Raw genomic sequence first — 25,548 nt, forward strand, 5'->3', positions numbered from 1 at the left:
TTTTGGGTTTAAAAATTGTTTATTTTTATAGAATACATAGGAGAAATGTCACTCCTGCACCAGATCACTTTCACAGAGAGAGCAAATATATTGGCCCAATTTTCATCCACCATTTTCAGGATACACTTATTTTATCTCACACAAGCTGCCTACTGTATCTTACAGACGTTCTTGGAGTACAGATGAGGTACACAGACACAGAAGTTCCAGTACTACTACACGGGACATCTCAGGCTGCAGACTCAGTGGAGCAGCACATTCCTCAAGCTGCATGTTATTGAGTTACCAGTAACCCAGCTGCACAACAGTATTCAGAACGACTACAAAATTAGTTTCTTTTAACGGTCATTTCTATGCCTTTCTCAAGTGGAAAATGATGACTAAAAGCTGCCCTGGAGCTGCCTGTGCCCTCTGCTAAGGCACTGACCTGTGGGAGTGCTAAATGCACACATGCACCCACACACTTACATGCACACACCTCTCAAAGGAGAGAAGTGAAGGGGGCATTTGGCAGAGGTTTCACTGTATAATTAACTCTTTAATCTTCTGAGAACGGACTCTCGCTCCTCTGTCACATGCTCATGCTTCTTAGGTACATTAACTGCCAGCCTTGCATAAATTTGCTCATCTTTTGTACCTGCATGTGTTTCCATTCAGGACAGTTGGGGTATACATTTTTGTGGGTTTTTTTTTTTTCTTTTTGGGTGGCAGCAGGGCGATTGTATAATAGGGCGGAGCGTCACAGTCTGTGTCCTGTGCTCACTTCATTAGAGTTTAAATGGTCTACAGGGACATTGCAACTGCCTTTCACATCACACCACCTGCATTTCCCATTACACACTGTTCACTCACGGTTAACTCATACAACCACATCCCTCCACACCTCACAAATTCTCCCAAACTCACACATATACAGTACAATTATCTTTTCACATGCTGTCTTTCCTCATACTTTCAACACAAACAAACATAATGAATTGTAAAAACTGCTCGCAACCATTAACAAGTGCATATGTGCACATGGCTTTAACACAGCATGTGGTCATAAGTTTTTTGCTTGAAAATCAACTTTTCATACAGTCTATTGCTATAAATCACCCAGTCATCAGTCATCCCTGCACATACAAGCCAGCACATCTTTTTTCCTCACTTTCACATACACATACATGCAAACCTAAACACATGCACAGTTTGCTTTGTGCTGTGCATTATCACCATCTGGGCTATATAACCCTCCAATATGCAGTTTTGTCTTTGCCCCAAGACAGAAAATTGTTTATGCATCCATCGTACCCCATTATAGGTCGAGCTTAGCTCATTTCAACTTGCCAAGAGATCATATGACATGCTACACAGACACACACTGCATACAATAGCAGGACAGGCCCTGCTGCCAACAACAGCTTTATGAGTCCTTCATGACAATTTAACTCCATGTCTTTTTTCCACTCTGGCAGCATCCCCAAAACTCTCTTGAACAGCCCTCACAGGTTAAGCATCAGAAGTTAGTCCTCACAACAATGTGGCAGAGTGGTCTGCATGTTGGCCCCACATCACACTGTCACTGCAGGGTATTTCTGGTCACTGGTGACACTGGACCCAGTAGTTGGAGGAGGGCAAGGGGACTGAAGGGGTCTGCATCCTCCCTGGGTAGGATCAATGAAGGTCGGAGCAGGGGACACAGGGTGGGCATAGCCAATGTACTGTGGGTGTAGGAATTGTCCCTGATGAGGCATGATTTGGGTGGCTTGCTGGCAGCTGAGTATGGAGAAGTTTGTGGGCATGTTAACAAAGACGCTGGCATCAGGTGTCAGGCAGCAGGAGGCCTGAGCCCGTATCATAGGGGGTGGAGCAGGGCGAGGGGCAGCAGGTGGAGCAGAGGAGCTGGATGAAGTGGCTGTGCTGGACTGTCGGGACGATGAGCCTCTGGAGGTGCTGGCCATCATAGGGATTGTTTCCAAGAGGCGTCCACCACTCGCTGTGCCTCCTGTCCCACCACCTGATGACAGTTCTTGTTTGGGCCGGAGGCAGCGGCAACAACACACAGCAACCACAGAGCCCATCAGGATGAAAGCCACAAACACTGAACCCACAATCAGGAACGGAACATAAATGGGCACTAAGGAGAAAGACAGAAAGACACATTCGTATTAAATAGCAGCTAATGTACCCAATTGGTGACATATTTACTGTGGTCACATTAAACTTCAAAGAAATACCGACTCACACGCTCATGACTTGCTTCTTCAGGCAAGCACAGCTCCTACATGTGAGCTGAGATTGAGTAAGACAGTGAAACAAAAGACTGAGCCGAGGGGAGTGTTTGAACTAACGTAGAAGAATGAAAGGTACACTGGTATTGGGTCCCCAGGGAGCCCCAGGCTCTCATTAGCAGTTATTAAATTTGTTTTGATCTGTTTTAATCCTTCGCACCCTGCTGTGTCTCCAGCCTCTTCAACTCTGTAGACCCGTTTTCATGGGTCACATTCTTAAGTCCGACTGCCAGGACATATTTGTGACCCTTTTTTCAGCTATTTATCTCTGAACCTTTTCAAATAAGTTACTCAAGTTGAACAATAGCACTTGGCTTCTGCTTAAAGGGGATAAGCTGACTGATTTAATGTAGATGTGTTAAAGGTTATTCAGCTCTTCTAAGTCAAATGAGTAAGACACTTCCTTCTCACTGACCTTTAGTTCCCTTTGAACAGCAAATCAGACTCAACAGTTTACTGGTACCTCTCAGCAGAGTATCATTTACTGGGTCAAATGGTAGAAGAAGAGTTATTAAACAGATAAGAATTTTTTTTACGTGTTACAATTTCAGGTTTAGTCTCTACTTTTTGTGAGCATGAGACACTCCAGCAGCAACTCTGAAACATGATCAACCAAGCTTTCCTTGACAAAATCACACTGTTTTTCGAACTGTACCTTAATAGCCAAATAGCACAGAGGGAATGTTTTTGGCAGAAACCAGACGACAAGAAGGATTAGGTGTTTTCCTGAAATCGCTCATTCCCATGTTCACTTGCACAAACACCTTGGAAACACAATGATGGCCATGTTACTTTATAAGTGATTAGTTGTGTTTTATTGTTCCCACAGGGTGTACTTATTTGATGCTTTGAATGTGCCCATGTGTTATGAGGTGTAACTGTAGGCCAGAAAGAGAGAGAGAAAGGTGGCAACTGGCTCCAGTTTCCTTTTGTCTCTGAGCTCTTTGAAATACATCCATACGGCCTTGAGAAACGTTTCAAAATGCTCATCAAAAGTTGCACGGTATTAAAGAGATTACTGCATGAGCCCTGTAAATAGCTGAGGAACACTCACTAGTTGAGGCCCTAGGTCCAGGTGACAAAAGACACAGACCAGTAGCACAAGAAACCCAGTGACATGAAACAATCTAGGACCTTGACCCATTTCCCTTTGACAAAAAGCGGTGTCGACTTCAGAGGATAATGTACCTCCCAGCTTCACGCCTTCCTGTAAACAGGTTTGAACAGCAACTCTGTTATGGTAACACATGCAAGCTACACAGAGGAAATGTTCCAGAGAGCCACTCACTGTCATCTTTTCCTGCACTAATATGGCCTCCACCTCGACATCTCTGCTTCCACTCCCTTGACTGATTAGAATTAGTTATCACCAAAACTTTCATCTTGTGTTGATTCACACTTCACCTGGCAGAGTCCAGTAATTCAGTGAAGAGAAAGTCAAAAGAAACATTAAACAATCAGTGAACTCAGGATTATTTCTCTTCTGAGTCATTAATGTGTAAGCAGCATCTTACTCATCTTTGCTTACTTTGTATACTTTCAGCCACTTTACTTCAGTAGTTACCCATCTAGAATTTTAGGCCTTTTAAAGGTGTCACTAGATAAATCTAAGAGGTTGTTATTTAAGGGTAGGAGAATGGAAATGGAAGTCTGCCGTCATGCTGGCAGCTCTGTGACACTGTTTCTTTGACCCGCAATGTTTGCAAACTGTCACAATGGCAATACTGATATGCTAATCTACAGTGCAGTTATAATGTGTACCATGATAGAGCTGAGGAAAATGGGAATGTCAGTAGTTTTAGACATAAACCAAAGGGTAACTAAACCTCACAATGGTGATAGTGTTAGTTGGGGGATCACTGAAGTCAGTATATTTCCTTCTTTAGGCACCACAGATGTCTGTACAAAGTATCATGGCAATCAGTCCTGTGGGTCCAAAGTGCTGGATCAATGTCTAACGGACTAGCATGGCAAAATGCTGAATCTTCCTTGTGTGGTCACAAGTCAAATAGGATAGAAACTAATGATTTAATATTGATCACTTTATTGTTTTTGTGCAATGTGCTAGTGTGTTTGTCCATGTAAAGTAGTTTTTTGTCTTGTTATTTTTTTCATCTGCTGTACTCAGATCTCCTTTGAACAAGAGCTCACACTAGAAAACACTTGCCAAAGCAATTTGTCTGACTGAAATGTTGTGGAATGGTATTAGGCAACATAAAGAAGAAATATTTAACTAAAGTACAATATATTAAAACATGTACAAGAACAATATACTTAACTTTCTACCACCACACAAGCAAATGTTACATCTTACTTAATCAGCTTCAATACTTGACTAATTTGCATTACCTCTTATTTGCTGTGATTCTTGTGAACATGTTCGTCAAGACCCTCCCTGTCACTCCTCCACACCTGTTGGAGCAGTTGATCTGTGGCAGCCATGCTGCAGTAATAGCAGCCCCCCTCGCCTAAGCTTTTGTTTTGGGCACAGTCTTTTGGGCGTCTGGCTGCTGGACTCTCCCTCATCTCTCTAGGCTGTGTTGTGGGCTTTCTCCTAATCCTGAATACCATATGTTGCTTCATTTTGAGCACAATAACAATTTTCTGCCTGTCATCAATCAACACAACAATCTGTGTCTTTCCTGGATGATTAAATAGCTGCAAACATATGAAAAATGAATTAAATGCACAAACTGGACTGAGCTTTGCATGAAAAAAGCACTTCTTTTTGTGAGGAAAAAGGTGCTTTTAGGAAATAGGTGCCAAAAGTTATTTTGGCTGAAGGCCACTGAATGAAATGCATATTCCTCTTCCTGTAGTGATATGGCATACTAGTCTTAGACAATGAGCTGGAGGTCCAAAAGAGGGTATAATATCCTCCAAAAAAACGTAAAATAACTATGTGCCTTTGGAGTGCTGTTATTTACTTCTTCATCTTGCATTAAGGTAGATTAATGAATGAGAATGCAATGATGAGAGGGGAGTCAGGGTGGGGAATGGTTAGATTGTCACCTAATCCACTATATAAGTTGACAAATATAGGTTACAGTATATGTTGCTCTTCGTTTTAGTAATCTGGCCTCACTTAAATGCAATTTAATGTGTGTGAATGTCTTGAAAGCCAAGAGACACCAGAGACTCTGCAGTTGGGGGATTACAGGAGAAACTTAACGATGGGAAAGGGGCTCCACCAGCCTAGTAGGAAATGATACATAACGCGATTTGTGTTTTTTATGAACAGGGCTGTCAGCGCCTTCTGGTGAGCCACTGTCCAAGATCCGGTCAAGTCCAAACTTGATCCCCGTGGGGACAGGGTGATCTGAGCCGAGTCCCCCTTGCACTGTTACAGGCTAGAACAAACACAGCTATTTATAAAGTGCAGAAGCACGCCACAGTTTGCCATTTGTGAGTGCTGTTAACTGGTATTGGAGGAGTCGGCTGTTGTCTCCAGTGCAGCTGTCGTTGCCTACCGGGACAACAAGTGGACGAACCTCTTAACAGGGATATACTGTGAGGTTTATTAGAGGAAACCAAAGCTTATAATGGGTCTGCAAATTACAATATCAAATAGAAAACCTCCTGTGCATGTGCCTATTGGGCATATCAGCACACTTACCATTTGAAGCTGGCCTTCAGAACATTTACTTACATTTCTAAGGGATCTAAATAAGAAATCACCAGACTTTGAAACAATCCTCCAACGCATTCAGGGCAACAGAATCACATTCAACGTCTTGAACAGAAAAGCCGTTACTGTAATCGTTAATATAATATTTGAAGCAATAGCTGTCTTTGCACCAGTAGCAGTAAAAAGCGGTATAAGTCATGGCATAATACCTGCACCGGAGTCCTTGTTCTCCTTACTCTCTGTACCGGGCTCCTGAGCCTGCCGGTCGTTATCGCAGCTCCCCTGATCCAGGCGTGCGTCCGTGCTGGAGCAGCAGTAGCGCAGCTCGCATTTCCCGCAGCAGATGATGGCGTCCTCTGCGTCGATCTTCTCCGGGCACAGGAACCCCTCTTTCCACACGTTTTGAGAGTCATGCCAACCATGGCAATACTCCCCACTGGCTTTCACGTCTATAATGACCAGGAGTAAAGTCATAATCGCGGTGACAGACATCGGGAATCCTCCTGACCACATCCTCGGCCAGGTGGCCCGCGGCCGAATGCTTGGCGCACCGAACGAGATAGAGAGGTACTCGCTACCCGCGTCTGGTAGCCTGGTGAGGGAGGAGATACGGCCTGTCAGTGAGATGTAGAGAGCTGAGGGGATGATGTAGGATAGCAGCAAACCCTTTAGAAGCTGTCATTTGTTTGAGGAATCTCGTGCGTAATGGAAATCTAAGTGTCTTCCTCGTTTTGCTGAAGTCCAGAAAAGTAAATTATTCTGCTGAAGGTAAAACTCACAAAAATGTTAAAGATCTTTAGATTCCAGCTGCAAATCATCCAAAGTCTGATAAATCCAGCAACGAAAGACAATTGAATCTCCTATGGCACTGCAACGAAGCTGGTCAAGTCTTCTCCTCGTTGTTTCAAATGACTTTCCACGGCGCTGCAGTGAAACCAACACTTGCAGCCTGATCCATGAGCGCACAGCTGTTGTCAGTCCCGAGTTCCCTCACCTCCAGCCCCGTGCGTAAAGATAACTTTTGAAACTTCTGTGGCTCCGTTTGCATTGTTGGGCGTCAGAACTCAGAGTGGGTCAGGTTGGCCGCATTGTACTAAAGCGCAGAGTGTATCCCACTTTACGCGAGAGTGAGAGGGGCGTGTAAGTTAGATGCAAATACATACATCTACACAACAAGTTATATTGAATAACTTCCTGTGAAATAATTTAAAATAAAATCCAAAACCCACCTTACAGTATCCATTCTGCAACTATAGTGTACCTTTGTTCTGCACAAAACGTATGATGTGAAAAAATAAAAACGTTTTAATAATCTGAGTAAAAAGTTTTTTTACTCAGATCTGCTTTATTGGCAGTTTTTATTTGTTAGACTACTTTCCCGTAATTATTTGCTTTAACATATTGCAATCGCTGCCATTTGTCATTATCCATGCCATTCACGTCATCTATCTCGGCAATCACTACCAAAACGTTCAACACACTCGGGCTTTTAATTTGAAGGTAAGACCATTTCTTTCCGGCCACATAGTCTTCCAATATTTAAATACAGGTATTTATTTGGAGCAGATTTCCCCAAAGTTCCGTTAAACTTTCTCTTTCTCTCTTCCCTGAGCTTTTTCATAAAATAAACTAGTCATGTTTATCCAGGTGAAAAGCAGCTGAGGCTTTAGGGAGTTTAGCAATGCTTTGGATTCTGTGGAGTAAGACGGCTATCGAAAAAAGGCATGCGTTTGCATAAGCATGCTTGCATAGTAATCTGAAGTTGTGCATAAATTAACGAAATGTACACAAAATTGAGATTTTGTAAATTTAAAGACAAATCCTATATAAGATGGGTAGTGTGTGTTTGTCTGTGAGAGTACAACTCAAAAAGTTACAACTCAAAAGAAAATACAATTTTAAATTTGGTCTTCATTATAAAATCTGATTGATAACCGCGACGCAACTGTCAAAATAATGTATGTCAGTATTAAACGGACTTTGATTGCATGCGCAATGTAGTGAATCCATTTATCTTCTGCTCGACACATAATGCCTGTGACCCCGTGGCGTATTTTTGACCATTGCGTCGCGGTTGTCAATAAGTAGTCATAATTCATAAAAACGTAAAATTGCGCTTCATATTTGTATTTTTTCTTAGATTGTACCTTTTTGAGTTTTATTCTCACAGAAAAACACACACTACGTATCTGTATTCTTATACATGAATTTACAAAATCTCAACTTTGTATACATTTCGTTGATTTATGCAAAACTTCAGATTATTATGCACACATGCTTATGCGCACACGCACGTCTCTTTGATAGCCGTCCTACTCCATTTGTAAGAATGTGCATGGTGACATTGCCATCTAGTGGAGATGACAGATGGCTGCTTTTTAGTAAGCATTAAGGCAACACCATCGATGGATAAAAAGACAATCAACAATATATTTACGTTTCATAATGTTATGGGTGGATGGTGTTTTATTGTTAAGACCTGTTAGTTCTGGGGAAACAGTCTCATACACCTAATATACTAATAGACCTAATAGACATGTGTTTAGTAGCGGTATCCATCCTTGTTTGTCTTTGAGTATCAACTTGAAGGTTATTGGAATTGCTTTTAAGTACATGAAGATCCGCTAGAATCGCTATTTAAAATGAAAGAGGTGGCCGAAACATTAGAACTTCCTCTTCGTATAATGCACTTCAGTAAGACTCCACTAACCATTATGAACTCAAAAATAAACAGAGAGTACAATGATCACCTTTCTGGCAGTTTCAAATTATATTATTATAAAAACACAATTCATGGAAGAGCTGCTGTATTTGGATTGCAGTATTGTACAGGCGTACCTAATAAAGTGGCCGGTGAGTTTACATTTTATATCCATTTCACCTATAGCCTAGTTAATAATAAAGCGTTATATTTTATAGTTCCTTCGTGTGTCTCACAAACTAACTTATAACAGTAGTCTTAAAAGGGATGTAGTGGAGTAGATGTATAATCTATAGCTGAATCTATATTTTGTGGAGTACGTTGCATTAAAAATAGCGTAAAAAAAGACTGCTTCTTATTTTCCCACCAACAGCACTTCATTTCCCATCATGCTCCGCTGAAAAGCGGTGTCCCGTGGCAACAACACAGGAAGTGGCGCGCAACAGTTGAAAAACTGTCACGCAACAAACTAAAGGAGATTGTTTACTGTTCGAAATTGAAGCGACGGAGTCAACAGCAACCTGAAGCGCTGTTTTGATAACTAACCGTAAGTGCTTGTTCAGAATCTGGCTACATATTTTTGCTATCGATTCGCAGAGCTTCGCGTCCGATCTCCGTATTACCTTAAATTAAGTTAGCTAACAGCTAAAGTGAGTGGTGCTCTAACTTGTAATTCTTGGGAAGGAGACCTAATATCTGTCTTAACTTGTCAGACAGATAAATTAAAGGTTAACGTAATAGCTATATTCAAAAACATTATTCTTCTCTGTGAATTATGTACCGTCTTTTTGCCTGCGAACAGATGTCTTTGAGAGTGGGGCGTCAACAGCACCACAGCAAAGGAAAAAGGCCTCTTCGCCCAAAGAAAGCAGCAACTACCAAAAGAGAGTGGGTGGTGAGTACATACAACTGTCCGACTTGTTGTAAGCACACCACAAGATAATTATTGTACATTTGTGGGTTTCCCATTAAGCTATATAGCTTAAGCACTATCTGAAATATTGACATATTTATTTTTTATAATAAAAATATATCAGTTTCTGAGAGCATCACCTAGGTGCAGAGATGTCCATGATGAGCAGAGCAGAGGAGTTGTTTTTTTTAACTCTGCTGGTGAAATCTTTGGTATAGGTTGCTAGTACTAGAATGCTAGTACACTTTCACCCCTGCATAAATGACTTTGTTTGTGATGAAGTAATCAGGCCTCACATTTATCTTGGGTTTTACTTAAAAGGTATTTTCTAAATACAAATAGCCGCTGAGCATTGAAGAAATGCTGGCTGTCTGTTGTTGGTTTCAGAGCACTGTCAATGACCTGTCTGTGCACAAGCTGACACCGGCAGAGCTGGTAAGTGTCTGTGTGCTTGTTAAATAAATGGATTTTATGTTTGTTGTATGTCTGTTTAATTTAGCAACATGTGGCAGTAAGATGTGTCAAAAATATTTAAGTTTTGCAGTTTTTGTCAAATGTCTTTTAAAAATGTTGACATGAAATTAGTGTCACCACCCATATCTGATTGCTCTCTTCTGGTTCAGAGTCATCGGCATGAGATTCATAAGTCCCACAACAAGGCTGCGGCTCAGTGGGAGCTGAGAGAGAAATCTCTGAAACGTCGTTTAAGACATGGGGGAAATCCAGCACCTATGGACCAGGCCAGCCTCAGCATCATCAGAGAGGTGAGTGTGATAATGATCTCCTTGTTCATTTTGGTGTCTTCTGTGCTGACTTGATGTTGTTTGTTTAAGAAGGACTGTAGTTTAGATTCTTCAACAGAAACAAAATATTTGATTTGGAAATGCTAAACAACAACTTCTCAGAGTTTAACACAATGACCATGGTGTGTTGTATCGCTCCAGGTTTTTTCTGACCAGCTGCTGCTGCAAGATGTCTTGGCACGCTCTGACAGAGCCATGGCTGTGGTAAAGGACCTTTTTGGAGATGCTCCACGCAGACAAACTGGTAACAAACAACTTTCATAGTTAGAGGCAATGTTTAAGTACAATCCAGTACAATTTAGTTCTGCTTGTAGACTTTAATTCACACATTTGCTTGAAAATTAGATTTTGAAAGGTTAAGTTTATATGCAGCTATTTTTATATGTTAATAAAGCTCTTCTGTGGTTGTATTATCAATCTTACAAGTATATGTTTATTTTTACAGGGCATCCCAGTGTAACCATGGCTCCAAACTGTGACTCTGACTCAGAACTGCCTGTTCTTCAGAGACCAGATCCTCCAACTCAGCTGTCACTACTTAGCCAGTCTATGATGGACCATAAGGTTGGTTTGTGCGTGTGTGTGCGCATGTGTTAAAGTGAGTGAGAGACATTTTCATCAGAACATTTCATCCATTTATGTACATTATACCATGTTTTAATAATAATTATTTACCGAAATTTCTATAGTAGTTTTATACAGTATCTTTTGCATTATACTTTTGCTTGGCATTAATGTGTTTGCATGTGAAAAATTGTTCCTTTCAGGCTCTTAATGAATTAAAAGCTTCAGAGGAAGACCTCAGTAATAAAGATGCCTGTTCTTCAGGCAGTTCAGAGTATCATGTAATCCGAAGGTACTGAGCAGTACACACCAGCACATGCACAGTTAAGAAGCCAAGTGTTTTAATTTGGGAGAAAATATAGTAATAGTTGAAGTTTATACTGATTATTAATAGTAGTAGTTTCAAAACGTGCTGCAATGCTCATGAGAATGTTTGTTTGTTTTTATTGCAGAGCCAATATACGAAAAATGAAGCCACACTCTCATGTTAGAGTGGTACAGCAACAGAAAGATGACCACCCCAACTATCACCAAGCAGACAGAGATAATGTTCTTGTTACCCCCAGCACATCAGTCAGAGCACCAGACCAAACAGGTAAAATGGACATGGAGGTTCCTCGAAGAGTGTAGATTAAATTTGAAGGAAAACACGTTCATATTTATTTTAAGCAGTCAGTCCACAGTGATGCATATAATTCTGTATATATCAAATGTAACAGTTTCACAAAGAAATTTCTTTCAGCTCTGAATGCCACAGTAGCAGTTCAGCGTGTTCGGTCCAGACAAAGCCAGTCAGAAGAAGCATGGGAGAAACCCTCTGTCCTGGTTTCTCAGGTCCTGAACCCTGATGTGCCTCCCAACCAATCAGGTACTGTCCTGAAGAGTTGTGGTTCTTTATGATTTGCAACAATGTGTTAAAATGTCATCATATGAGCTGCTAAATGGTTCAATAAATTGAATAAATCAGCAGCAATTTTCTGAATTTTTCTGTTTGTGTAAATGGTTTGCATATGTGTTTCTTAGGAAAGATCCCTAGTCAAACCAACAGGACTAGGAAGTGTGTTTCTCAGGGTTCAGAGCTGGATGGCTCCTTTGTTGGCTCTCTTAATGGTGACCAGTCCAGTCTGGGCCTGCTGCAGGCCATGCTGGGTCAAGTGGAGGCAGACTTGGATACTCTGAGTCCTGACACAGCATCAGTTCAGAGTCCAAAACCACACAGAACACAAGGCCTCACTGGGTTCTCTGTCGCTTTGGTCTCAATACTCGGACGCTTAGTGCATCTCCTCAAGCAGGTACAGCAGTAGGTCAATAAAGTTGATATTACAGACTCTTATAGATAAATGGAAAAAACTATGTTCAACACATGAGGACAGGATAGGAAAATAAGGAGTTAGGACAATAATGAGTTTGCTCATAAAAGTTTTGCTAATTTTTCCACCACTTATTACATTTTATATTTTTAATAATTAGCTTATTTCTGGGCAGACATGTCTGTTTCTATCAAATGTAGTTATTCGTGGCTACACCTTACAATTGATGCACAGAGATTCAGTTTAGGTTTTCCAAATATGTTGGTGGCTTTAGCACAGTTGGTAAGGCAGTCATCATCGGACCACAGGGTCAGTGGGGTTAATTCCCGTTCCCTACCGGCTATGTTTCGAAGTGTCTTTGGGAAAGACGCTGAAACCCAAATTGCTCACGGTGTGTCAGGTGAACACTCTGCATGGCAGCCACCATCATTGATGTGTGAGTTTGGTTGTGAATGGGTAAATGAGAAGCAACATTGTGAAGCGCTTTAGATAAGAGCGTTATGCAAGCGTCAAGGACACTTCAACATGAGACCGAAAAAACCGGGGATCGAACCAACTACTGGGATTGATGGAGGACTGCGCTACCTCCTGTGCAACAGTCACCCACCTTTGCACTTTAATAGTTGTTTTTTAACATTTTACCTTTTTCAATAAATTTGACAACCATCAAAGCAGGCATTTTGATCAGTGGTGGAAAATAAATTCAAGCAAGTTTTAAGTTAGAGCATTATGTCTGACCTTGTCCTTGATTTTGTCTTAATATGTCGTTCTCCAACTGTGTTAGAAGGAAGAGGAAGATCAGAATGAGGCTCAGGAGAGGAGAAGACTGGAGGGGGAGCTGAGAGAGCAGCAAGGGCTGATTGATGCTCTCACTGCTGAGACTATGACTCTAAGAGAAGAAGCCGCCACCCTGCAAGTGAGACATCTCATTGTCTGACACCAGTCAATTACTCTGATTGATAAATAAATAAAACTGTATTGATAAATCCTGTTTATTTTTGGTTTGTTTTTTTAGACATTGTTACAGAGGCAGACAACCGAGATGGAGCAGAAGTTGGACACAATCGTGTTGCTGATGGGGGGACTAGGATTACTGGAGGCACAAACACAAGAGTCTGATGTCAAAGCTGCAGGTCCATACAGTGTCTGTCTGTCTGTCTTTTTATGGACATGTAGTAAATAATTTGTTTACATTGTGGTGAATTTTTTTTGGTGTACAGTTTGCCAGTCCGCACCAGTTGTTGAGCAGCTTCCTGAACGAATGCAATCTGCTGTTTCTCCAGTCGTCCTGCTCTCCCCACCTCGACAGAGAGACAATTTGTTGCACATTCCTAGTAGCAGTTTTACTCTTTTCACTTATCTAATGCAATTATTTTACCCTAATGTAATTTTCACTCTGTGGGATCTAAAAAGCCTTATTTTTGTACTCCTTCTGCAGTGGGTCATCCTGTACTGTCACACCAGCAGCTGTCTCCTGTTGATAACTACCACACTACCATACCACAGGAGCTCAAGGCTCACAGCTCAGCCTCAAGCCTCACCAGTCTGCCCCTTGCCAGCCTGCCCTCTACTTCCTCACTATCACTGACCTCTGACCCTTTCAGCTCACAGCTTTCTCCAGAGGCCGTGCTGAGCCAACAAAACTACCTGATCAAGGCCCAGCGGAGCCAGGCCCAAGGCCTTGGGTCAGTGGTTAGAGTATCGCCTCCTGGTAGCAGTGTGGAAGGGAAGTTGAGCCCCTGTAGCACAGGAGGAAATACATCTCAAGGGGTGGAACTGCAAAGGAGTTCGGGGTCCAGCAGCACAGGGAGTCAGAACATTGAGGCTGATAGACTGGTTCATCGGGTAAGAATTAGTGTATTTATATTTTTACAAATGTTGGGGTAAATGGTCAGAGTTTTTTCGCGAAGTATAAAAACTACATATCTGTAGTTATTCTAACTAAAGTTATTCTTTAAAAGGTATGGCACAGGCCACTACAATACCCCAATGATGTGTGTGTGTGTGTTTCGTTGCCTGCTTAGGAAGTGTCTTCTAATCCCCTCAGTGTGAGCAGTGTGGAACAGCGCCTCCTTGAGCTTAATCGACAGAGTGCAGCTGCTAGGGGTCGACTGCTGGAGCTAATTGAACAGCAAAAGCAAAGTGTTTTGTCAAAAGTCTCGACCTCTGCTTCCCCTGAGCCTCACTCTGCCCTCAGCCCACATACACCAGGTACAGAGGGTCAAACTGACATGTCTCTGCCTGTTTGTCATTGCCTATCACTGTAAAAAAAAAAAAAAAGGAAGAAAAATTGTATCATATAATTTTTAGTTGGAGAAAGAAGCCCAGAAGTGTCGTTGATGCTGCCTGCGCAGGAGCTTTTGTCACAAAGGGGAATTGGTGAGAAACGGTGAGTCTCTGTTGAATGAGAGAGATGTTTCGTGAGGAGAAATAGAAATTATTTTTTGCCTTGCCGTGTTGTACATGCTAATCAGCTGTTTATTAAAAGGCTAAGAACTAATTCAAGCATACCAATTGCATGTTAAATGATTTCTGGGTGATCTGCAAATATTATATGTAAAGATGGATCACTTACTTTTTTGCTGCAGACCTGTGGGTTCTGAAGTGTCTTCTCTTACTTTCGGAGGGGAAAGCAGGGATGGCAAAACACAGGTACTCAAACGCACGCAAACACACACACAAACAAACAGAAGTTTAGATGGATTTACTCAGATATAACACAGTTTTAACCTAAATATAATAATTTGAATAATATTTTTTTTCCTACAACAGACAGAGAAGCAGAGAGCCTGGGAAGGATGGTTTGCCCTGTCTGCTCATGTGAGATGACAAGAAGAGGAGATATGAACCTGGGAGCATTTTATTAAACCTGCTTTAGTATTTTATGTATTATTTTATTGGTAAATAAACACTTTTGTTTTGTTTTGTTTTTAAATTTCAGTGGACTGTTATTTGTCTTTGGTTTGTACCACTCATTTCAATTAAAAAAAAAATCTGAAAACCTGTTGAGTGATTAAATATAAAGTGTACATGTATCTCATCACATAGCCAGAATAACGTTCTAAAATTTGTGGGTTTTAATGGGAAGATGTATGTCCAGCAAACCACTAAGCAATCAGCCTTTAATAAATACGAGGGTTCTGTGGTCATTAATTTAAGTTTAATTTGCTCACAAAGTCTCAGTTATTACAGATGTATTTGTTTAATGTGCCTGCCTGTCTTACTTGTCTGCAATTCATTTACAATTTTAAAAAGTGGAAAGCATTATTTGTGGACCAGTAACCTTTTGTGTGTATAGTTTACATGTGTGGAGTTGCTGCTCTAAAAACAAGCTGATCATTTGTGTGTGTCTGTGATTCAGTCTCCAGACCCAGAGGCCCAGCAGTGCTGTCTGCACTGACCCCTAAACATGCCTCATCAAATCCACATTGAGCTCCAGACTGTGTGTCTGTCCAGCTGTCTTTTAGTTTCTGAGACTGTGGTTTGATTTAGTTATGGTCTGTTTCCATGTCTCTGAAACATGTTTGATATGCCTTGGTTTTGGTTTCAGTGTCTTTGTATTTAATTTGGAGCTGCGTGTCTAAAAGCCATGAAGAGAGAGTGAGAGGAGTAAACACGATTGTTTCAACCTAGTTGGTTCTTTCCACTGTCGCTCCAACTAAAGTTTAGCCTCTCGTTAATTTTTGATATACAAAGATTTGTTCATTTCCCTAATTCTGTCAACTGTTGGCCTCTGTGGCTCCTGGTTTAGTTTTTTTTCTGCTCATTCAATTCTCCGTCTTTTACAATACCTTTTTAATTGATGCAGACAGTTGGTTTAACAGTTCAGTGATGGTACATTAACCACACTATATCAAAAGAACTGCAGGAGTCACTGATAACTTAACTCCTGTCTAACTATTCTCTAGAACTGAGGCTGTGACTCATCTTGTCCTACTTTACTATTAACAAGCCATTAAATCTCCTTACCTTTTTTCCTGTCTTGTATCTCTTCAGATCACAGCCTGGTCACATGAAAAACTTGCAGGGTGGACACCAGTAGAGCAGACACCGAGAACAATTGTAGGCTGATACTGGTAGGTGATGGGACCAGAACATCATCACAATCTTTTCCCCTTTATACTTACCCCTTATAATTTCATATAAGTCACATGACCAAAAATGTGGACCAAAATAAACAGATATCTGGTACTTTTGAGACTGTACCAGGTAAAGTACCACTGTCTTTAAAATTGCCATCTGAAAACCAATTTTAATAGTCCTGAACATAAGTCAGAGCAAAGTGGTGTCATCTTTTTAAATAACAAACATACAACCTTTGGCTTTAGCTCAAATATTTTTAATTTCCAATTTTCTTACTGAACTATAACATTCCCATGGATTTCGTCCATGGGAGTCAACTGTGTTGATGTGTTGGTGAATTTGTAGGACATTTTATTAAATAAAATAAATCTTTTCAATCTTGTTCCATTTTTTTTTTACCAGCAAAAGTCCATTGTATTGACCTATAATGTATTAGCACCATGTTTGCATCTATTGCATATGATGCATATTTAGCCCTCAATTTTACTGTTATATTTTTTTAATTTCTAAATATCCTTACGCTTTCATTATTGTTTTCAGTTTTTCCTATTTATTTTTATTGTTATATCTTGCTATGATACATCGACTCTAGATTGATGTAGTGTGAGATAATTTTATCTAATCTGGATTTGTTTTGTTTCTTACTGTCTATTTTAATTTAGTCTTTCCTGGATAGTTAACAGTGACAACACACACAGGAAACACATGGGGAGAGTGGGGCATAATAAAAACAGCTGGAATCTAGCCAACTAACCACCATTATAACCATTTAACCACTGGGCTACCAATACACATTTAACAGGACTTCGACTGCTGCTCTTTTGTGCAGCTCTTAAATCAAAAAGTCATAAATTACTGGCTTCAAGCTGACTTATTTCCACTTCAGGTAGTGTTTGCTGTAGGTTTTAAGACCTCAGGGGTGATGCAGGAGTAGGAATGAGAGCACTTGATATTTCCAATCAGTCAGGAGTGCCGTGTGAGTGACGACAATGGCCAGCAGGGAAATCAAAAGGAGTAAATATTGCAGATAATAACAGAATGGAGGCATAAAGGAGCTGGGGACAGCAGCTGTAAATGTGGGGTCAGAGGCCACCATGGAGACGCAGGGGGAGGCGGGCGGGGCTTATTGTGCCCGGCCCGGCTGAGTGAAGGATGGGGTGAATGGGGATTAACCCTACCCCAGTGCCTCTCAATGCCCCCTCTCCACACAGGGCCTGGGGAAGGTTCCCATGTGACCGCAATATATCGCACTACCACTTTTATCTGGGCCTCATGTCAGCTTCACCACTCTCATAACCGCTCATACACACTTATGCACATGCATCATGCCTTTTATAGTGAAGGTAAAGAACTGATATTATTTTATTTAGGTCTTTTTTCCGTTTTGTGTGAAGAAAGACGTTTGCAATGAGACATAAAAGGAGCTAAAGGTTTCATACATGTACAATTACGTGGGTGAGAAGGGGAAGGGGGTAGTTTTCTTTACTCATTTAAATCTGCCCCCACTTCACCTCAGTGAAGGAGGCTGAGGTCACTAAGAATAATACACACACTAAAACTTGTGCACACACTCAAACCCTGGGTCCTACTGTTGCCTTTGATAGTGTCCAAAGTTACACAGATGTTGTAGTTGGTAGTCTAGGCTCAAAAGCAGCTGGAGCGGGAACTAGTTTATTTCCAGAAAGATAAAAGTAATAATAATTCTCATTTCCTTTTATTGTCTTAAGCATTGGAATACATTTTTTTAAGTTGTAATTGAATAGATTTAGCATGAAAATGTCTGGATATATCTTGTTTTTCTGAAAAGCGGTTTGAAACTGTTGTATAGGAGATGCGCTTTGACCAACAATCCAAATAACCTTAGCATAAAACGCAATCCCCTTGGGCTGCAGAGTGGTTTTGATGCCACTAGAGGGCAACATTAATGTGTTGCAGCAGCTAAAGTGGGGTCTAGAGGAGATTGTGTAGGATTATTTTCCCAACTTTCTTTTTTAATAACCGTTTTACTAATTTTTCAAACAGATATGAGAAGATAAAATAACAAAACACCAACAATCTAAAAAACAATAAATGGTTTTAAGGCAGAATAAAAAAGGCAAAAACAAATGGTGGCACAATTGGGCTACTTTTACTGTAGTCCAATTGATGGCAATTCAATTTGCTCCTACTTTAAAAAGGGCTATGACAAACAAAGTACACAAAATAATAAAATACTAATCAAAATTATTTAATAATCACTATTTTTGTTCTGCAGTAGGGGTTTATTTACCACATCCCAGTGCATTAACACACTGCTGGACCTAAGATCTGAAAGCTAGTTTGTTTTGATGCAGATAACATTTGTTGTCATGTGTGGAAACCTTTCTTTTATTTATTTCCTACCAAAGATTTTTGGCCTCAGCATGGAGTGTCATATGTGTGATGAGGAAAATGTGTTTATAGTGTGTGTTTATGTGTGAATACATGTGAGTGGGTGCCCATGTGTGTAGGAGTGTACTCCACAGCTTTGAGAGAGACTGATCTGAGGCAGGCTATTGCTTGCTGTGAAAATATTATTGCAAGTGTTTATTATTGCTTCAGTGTGAAACAGTGGGAGTGTTGTGTGTGCTGCACAGGCTGGTGGAGTATGGAGTGTGTGTGATGGGGATAGTTGTGGTAGTAGTGGTGTGTGTGTGTGTGTGTGTGTGTGTGTCTGTGTGTAGGGGGAGGGGGTCCGTTCTCCTCCTCTCTGTTTCACACCGGCCAGTCCCCGGCCTGTGGCCCATTGCACCCTGGGTAATAGGGAGGCCTATTGGAGTTGATTAGTTCCGGATGGATCCAAGATAGAGTTCTGACAGGCAGGAGAAACGAGCTCTCAGCGTGACCCCCCACTTCCCCCACAAACCCCTGTCTCAGGCACAATGGGTTAGGCTGGGGAAGGGCTTTTTAAACAACTGCAGCTTCGCTCTACTCCACTCATCCCCTAGGCCAAAAACTTGGCCATTACTACAAAAAACACATGTTACTTTTTCTACTAGTGTCCATCCACACTTAGTTAAAGTGCTAGCAAAGGACATGTGTGCATTTTGTAACTTTTAGTCCTTCTCCAGTCAACTCTATCAACATAAAACAAATTCAAGTCCTTTGGACCTTTTATGAATGATACAGATCAAGATAAATGTAAATGATAGTTCATGCTCAGTGTGTTGCCTAAAGAATTGGATGCATACATCAGGGTCAGCCACAGTGCATCGTATTTTACTTGACAACCCATCGCATCCACCGCATCGGACACCTGTGGCAAGAACTGACGTCCATTAGGCACATTCCTCAGCAGAGCAGCATCATTCACACACTTTTCCCTCTGTAGCTTCATCCTCTCTATCGCCTTTATTTCCCACTATGCTCCCCCCACCTTTTTCTTTTCTCTCTCTCTCTCTTTCTCCACACATAATTGATTAAGAGCCGTTTTCATAAATCAATTTGGGACGCACATCAGTCAGCCCTGAATAGAGAACCCCCCCTCTGAGGAGTGGTATTAATCTACCTCAGCATGCCCTGCCACTCTCACTTACACACACACACACGCTCCATGCACACAGATTTGAAGTAGCTTGTTTTCTTTACTTTAGGTTTTGGCTGTTTCAGGTTGCCAAACATGAAATATGCAAATGTTTTTCAGCAGTTTTGCAGACACTCCGACCTGGAACAGGCTATTTGACAGACACGTACTGTAGGCTCCACACAGTTTCCACCGAGTCTGAACAATGCTCGCTGTTATGAAGAAATTGGAAGGGAAGCCTGTATTTGGGGGGTAATGGATTAGAAAGGGTGACAAAGGCAGAGGCAAACAAAATAAAAAGTGGAGTGTTTTTATGGAAGTGAAAGAAGTCCAATCAATTCCATATGTCTTTACTGTACATCTCCAAACAAAAATGTTGTTTGTGCACTCAGCAGTCTGTTTCCAAGACTGCTGTTTATAATTACAGTGATTTGATTGTCGTTATTATTAAGTGACTTAACCTCTCTTTCTTTCCCTCTCTGTGTGTCTCCTTCTCCATTTGTTGTTTTGGATGTTTTGATATGAATGTTACTATGACACCGCCCTTTCTTATTAGAAAAATCGTGCCAAGTTGCAGGGAATTCTGGGAACATGAGCCTGCAACAGCTGCAAGTGATATGCCTGACTTTCCCCTTTCCCCCTAAGTCTGGATTTTCTTACACTCTGCCCTTTTTCCTCTCTAATTTTTTCCTCCACCTTGATCTTTTGTTCTTTTTTTCAGTACCTCCTTCATGCCCCTGTTGCTCCAGCTCCTGCTTGTGTCTTAGCTATTCTTTAACCTCCCCTTCTGTTTTCCCTCTCACCTCGCCGCCTCTCTACATGCTCCAGGGTGTTGGCTTTAGTGGTAGTGAAAGCTGCTTTGCCTTTTAAAACAGTTTGTCTTAATGAGAAGGGGGCAGGCAGGAGAGAGAGGGCCGAGAGTCACAGCTGAAGCCAATTGCATCCCTTTCCTGTCTGAGGTGCTGCGGGCCCGGGTCAAGCTCAGGGTCGCGCTGGCCCGTCACTCCGGCTGGTTCCTGGTGCCGGTTCTGAATTGCCGCCAGCGTGTGTGTGTGCATGTGTGTGTACACAACGTATCTGTTTCTGTGTGAGTTATAAGAAAGGAGCAGGAGGCACATCTGTTTCTGATCCCCCGTAAAGCCTCGCTCTCCGGACCTGGAGGTGCTGGCGTGCTTGTGGAGGACTGAGAGGGGGGGAGAACAGGGCGAGTGAGCAGTCACACGCACACAGTATGTGTTGGGTACGATGTGGGGCGATGTGGCCTGTTTTACAATCATCTCCTCCTTCACTTCCTTCTACTTCTTCCACCTTCACGTTTACATTTTCAGGATGTAGTCCAAAGAATATCTAAAATAAAAGACATAACGGGTTTTTCACTTGAGTCAAATAAAATATTTGAAGCCTTACATTCTCTTTCAAAAGTCTTAAATAAACACTTTAGTAAAAAACACCTAGTCCTCATTCCTGCTTAGTGTTATTTTAGGCTGTTTTCCCTAAATTGAGCCTCAGTTAGCAGAAAACTTAGCTTAGGACAAAGTGTGAAAATAATTTCAGCTACAGCTTAAAGGCTGTTGTTGTCTAGTGACTTCGCAATGGTTACAGAACCGGACATTTTTACTCTTCAGAAGTTTTCTTTCAGTTGTTGTTTTATTTTCAGTCTTTTTCTACGCTGACCAACTGCTGGATCCAACTACATGTTTATCTTGTTACTATGAGAGTGTTAGTGATATGAAATGTGGTAGTCAATTTGTTTTACTGTTACTTAGTCGTGTTTCACATTGCCTTCCCTTTTTGTTTTACTTTTTAGTTTTACTTAACATCATCCAGCTCTTATTTGAAGCTGTGGGTGAAAAATTCAAATCAATTGTAACATGTTTTTTGTTGGAACGCAAATGGAAATTTTCTAATAGTGCATGATATTATAAACATCTCTCCAAATTCCATCCTATATATTGTATTTTGGTAAATTTTTTAATCTCAGCAAAATTTTAAAGCAAAGTTTAAAGCAGGGCTTGAAATCCTGCAGGGTTGGACAACAGGCCTGTTTTTTATCCTACAATTATTTAAGATGTCAGCAGCTGCTTTCTGTTTCTTATTTACAACCTCAATTCAAAAGAAGTTGGGATGATGTGTAAAATGTAAATAATAACACAATGCAATGACTTGCAAATCAACCCATATTTTATTCACAATAGAACATAAAGCACATATCAGATGTGGAAACTTAGATATTTTACCATTTCATGGAAAATATTAGAATTTTGAATTTGATGGCAGCAACACATCTCAAAAAAACAGGGTGATGTTTACCATTGTGTAGCATCCCCTCTTCTTTTAACAATTGTCTGTAAACATCTGGGAAGAGAGGAGACCAGTTGGGGGAGTTTTGGGATTGGGAGCATATATGGCTCTGACCTTTTCAGCGTTGATTGTGTCTTTCAAGATGTGTAAGCTGCTCTCGCCATAGGCACTAATGCACCTCCCATACCATCAGAGAGGCTTTTGAACTGTCCACTGATAACAAGCTGGATCGTCCCTCTCCCCTTTAGTCCATATAAAACAAATTTTGATTCATCTGACCATAGAACAGTTTTCCATTTTGCCTCAGACCATTTTAAATGAGCTTTGGCCCAAAGAACAGAGAACTGGATAGTGTTGAACTTAAGCTTCTTCTTTCCATGATACAGATTTAACTTACATTTGTGAATTGCACTGCGAACCATGTTCACAGACAGTGATTTCTGGAAGTGTTCCTGAGCCCATGCAGTGATGTCCAGTAGAGAATCATGTCTGTTTTTAATGCAGTGCTCCCTGAGGGCCCGAATATCATGCATATCCAGTTTTGACCTGTGGCCTTGTCCCTTGTGCGCAGAGATTCGTCCTGATTCTCATAATCTTTTGATGATATTATATACTGTAGATGGTGAGATTTTCAAAGTCTTCACAATTTTATGTTGAGGAACATTTTTCTGAAAGTGTTACACAATTTTTAGGCACAATTTGTCACAGATTGGTGAAGCTCTGCCCATCTTTACATTCGAGAGGCTCTGCCGCTTCGAAATGCTCCTTTTATATCCAGTCATGTTACTGATATGTTTGACATGTTTTTTGAGATGTTTTGCTGCCATCAAATTCAAAATGAGCTAATAGTTTCCATGAAATGGTGATATGTCTCAGTTTCAACATCTGATATGTTGTTTAAGTTCTATTGTGAATAAAATATGGGTTGATGAGATTTGCACATTATTGCGTTTTGTTTTTTGTTTACATTTTACACATCATCCCAACTTTTTTGAATTTGAGTTGTATATTAATTTTATGTTCCATTCTTATTGCCATTAAGAGGATCTCAAAAATGTTTTGTTTAAGATGATGTCAATTGCAGGTTCACAGAAGGCTATTTTCTTCTCCCTTTGTGTTCACTTATTGTCTGTCTCCTTCTTCCCTCCCGACTTCCTCCTCCCTTTACAACAGCATCTGACCTCTTTCTGAGCTCTCTGAGCTTTCTTTCCTGTGCCTGATCTTTCTTTTCTCATTTATGTTGCCACTGTAAAATAACAGACACATTATGTTCTCCCTCCAGGTTTATGGTCTACAACCTTACCGAACTATCTAACTATCTATTCTTTCTCTCAGCCTATACCTTGTCTCCCCCCTTCCTCCTCCTTCTCCTCCTCCTCTCATCTGTCTTTGTCTGTGTGGAGAAGGTAAGGATGAGATGAAACACCACTTCAGTCTTTGAACAGAGCCCATAAAACACGTGCATATTAACAAGCATGACTAACAAGCTGCAGGACCTGCAGAGCTCCATCACACTGCACACACACACACACACACACACACACACACACACACACACACACACACACACACACACACACACACACACACACACACACACACACACACACACACACACACACACACATACACACACACACATTTACATTATGTCTCCTTGATGTCATAATTTTTTTCTCCCATTTGTGTCTGTTTTTGCATCTCAGTTGCAGCTTTTCTCCATTTTCCACACAATATGTCATGCATGATATACAGCAGAGGTGTCTATGTTAAATATCAGGTTTTGTTGTAGTTGGGTCTTTAGACACCAGCTTTTGCAAGAATGGATTTTTTCCTTTAAAGATGAAAGAATATGTGAAAGGACAATTCATGCATATTTAATTCGGCCAAAGTGTCTATTGGTTATGATAAAATTATAAATTATTCACCACAGAAATCACTGAGATCTGGGGATAGAAAGGAAACAGTTAAGTCTTTGAAGAAACACCTAAAAAAATTACAAATTCATAAAGAACATAAAATAAGTTATTATGTAAAGCACATTTTTGGAATCTAAAACTAAAAGAGAACTATGTATTGTTAATTCTCACTGAACTGTGAAACATTGGATGAAGGTTGAACTGAAATTGTGATAAATAATCACCAGTTACACCAGACTTTCCAAACCCATTTCCTAACTTTTACACATTTGAGAACAAGTCTCAAAGTGTAAAGCCAAGTCTTGAAGTGAGACCATGCAACTAAATATTGAGATTGTATAACTAATAAAAGAGGAAACAGGAAAGTGATCGGTTTCTTAAAAATAAAAACCTGTGTTTGAACACCTCAGCACATTCAGTTTTACTGCTATAGCCTTATTTACTGGCAGGAGCAGCAGCTTGTGGTGACAAATGAAACTTAACAACTCATAAAAATTGCTGATGTCCATGTTATGCGCACACGTTCGACATTTTGGGGAGTAAACTTGCTTTCTAACTAAAAGGCTACAGCCAGATCCTGTTTAGCTAAGACTTGGAACCAGGTGAAAGAGCTAAGTGATAAAAATCCACAAACCATTTCTTCAGAGTGAATATTTTGTGAGAACATTTTGTGATTTGTAAAGGACTGCTTGTTGATTTCTAGCTGAGATAAATATCATTCTCGCATCTGTAAATATGAGGTTACAGCCAACACCAATTAGTTTAACTTAGCAGTGAGAAACAGCTACTATAAGTAACTGTGAAATACTCACACTAAATAAACCACAAATTACAAACTTTGTGTTGATTTACTAATCAATTAAACAGGGGGTGGCTCTAGCTCAGTTGGTAAAGGCAGTTGTCCACCAACCGCAGACAATAATCCACTGTGGTGACCCTGAACTCGCAGGATAAGCCGAAAGGACAAAAAAAAGTCATTGATTAAACAAAAAATATGTAATTTGTTACTTTTGGAGTGTTTAAGGTTCCTGTGGGTGTTTTTTATTCCCTGACTGTAGTTTCTTATTTATCCGACACCACTTTAATGCAGTTATTCCTTTATGCTTGGTCCTTCTATTCCTTCCTTTCTCGTGCTACATGCTCACACACACACACACACAGCTCACTACAGTATGTCATACACAATTATATGCCCCCAGTCAACGCGTCACAGTTTCAGACTCTCTGCTCGATACACCTGAGCCAATAAAGTGGAACATTTTTGCCAGGAAAAGCATTCTGTCTCTGCCCTCCCCCTACAATCCCTTCATTTCAGTCCCTGAGGCCCTGAAAAATGACTGCGCACTTAACTTTTCCCAAAACTCCTAAACACCACCATGTCCACAACTGGGCCCCCAACCTTTCTCCTGTTCTCCATCTCATCTCGATGCATGTAACTCCTCTTCCCCCCACATCCCTTTTCCCCTTCTGTATCCCCCTCCAGGGCGCTCCAGAGAGGTTCTTTACAGCCCT

The 25,548-nt window shown here is 40.8% G+C and overlaps 2 protein-coding genes across 4 annotated transcripts; one reads left to right on the forward strand and one right to left on the reverse strand.

The window, feature by feature from the left end:
- Positions 1-674: 674 nt before the first annotated feature.
- Positions 675-7,039, reverse strand: LOC137104335 (protein shisa-2). The gene is made up of 2 exons (XM_067485326.1): positions 6,111-7,039; positions 675-2,119 (listed from the first exon to the last, which is right to left on the reverse strand). Exons 1-2 carry the CDS (start codon positions 6,412-6,414, stop codon positions 1,554-1,556), a joined length of 870 nt encoding a protein of 289 aa, XP_067341427.1. The 5' UTR covers positions 6,415-7,039; the 3' UTR covers positions 675-1,553.
- A 1,973-nt stretch (positions 7,040-9,012) lies between these two features.
- spice1 (spindle and centriole associated protein 1) lies at positions 9,013-15,193 on the forward strand. 3 transcript variants are annotated; one of them, XM_067486735.1, is made up of 18 exons: positions 9,013-9,149; positions 9,405-9,497; positions 9,903-9,950; positions 10,139-10,279; positions 10,460-10,562; positions 10,764-10,882; positions 11,086-11,174; positions 11,335-11,477; positions 11,625-11,750; positions 11,906-12,174; positions 12,977-13,108; positions 13,208-13,325; positions 13,413-13,526; positions 13,631-14,037; positions 14,217-14,403; positions 14,503-14,581; positions 14,781-14,844; positions 14,965-15,193. In XM_067486735.1, the coding sequence occupies exons 2-18, from the start codon at positions 9,405-9,407 to the stop codon at positions 15,019-15,021; spliced, it is 2,289 nt and encodes a 762-aa protein (XP_067342836.1). In that variant the 5' UTR covers positions 9,013-9,149; the 3' UTR covers positions 15,022-15,193. The 3 variants fall into 3 exon arrangements, with proteins under 3 accessions (XP_067342836.1, XP_067342837.1, XP_067342838.1); XM_067486736.1 differs by having other exon boundaries at positions 12,980-13,108; XM_067486737.1 differs by lacking the exons at positions 14,503-14,581; positions 14,781-14,844; positions 14,965-15,193 and having other exon boundaries at positions 14,240-14,403.
- The last annotated feature ends 10,355 nt before the right edge of the window (positions 15,194-25,548 follow it).

This window comes from Channa argus, chromosome 19 (assembly GCF_033026475.1).
Source record: "Channa argus isolate prfri chromosome 19, Channa argus male v1.0, whole genome shotgun sequence".
Classification (NCBI taxonomy): domain Eukaryota; kingdom Metazoa; phylum Chordata; class Actinopteri; order Anabantiformes; family Channidae; genus Channa; species Channa argus.

What these genes read in the sequence shown, in the direction of transcription:
- LOC137104335 (XM_067485326.1), bottom strand. Translation starts at nt 6,414, where the DNA reads ATGTGGTCAGGAGGATTCCCGATGTCTGTCACCGCGATTATGACTTTA. An exon ending in GAACAAGGACTCCGGTGCAG is followed by an intron (nt 2,120 to 6,110) that starts GTATTATGCCAT and finishes CTTTCTCCTTAG; the next exon opens with TGCCCATTTATGTTCCGTTC.
- spice1 (XM_067486735.1), top strand. Translation starts at nt 9,405, where the DNA reads ATGTCTTTGAGAGTGGGGCGTCAACAGCACCACAGCAAAGGAAAAAGG. An exon ending in AGTCTATGATGGACCATAAG is followed by an intron (nt 10,883 to 11,085) that starts GTTGGTTTGTGC and finishes TGTTCCTTTCAG; the next exon opens with GCTCTTAATGAATTAAAAGC. An exon ending in AGGGGAATTGGTGAGAAACG is followed by an intron (nt 14,582 to 14,780) that starts GTGAGTCTCTGT and finishes TTTTTGCTGCAG; the next exon opens with ACCTGTGGGTTCTGAAGTGT.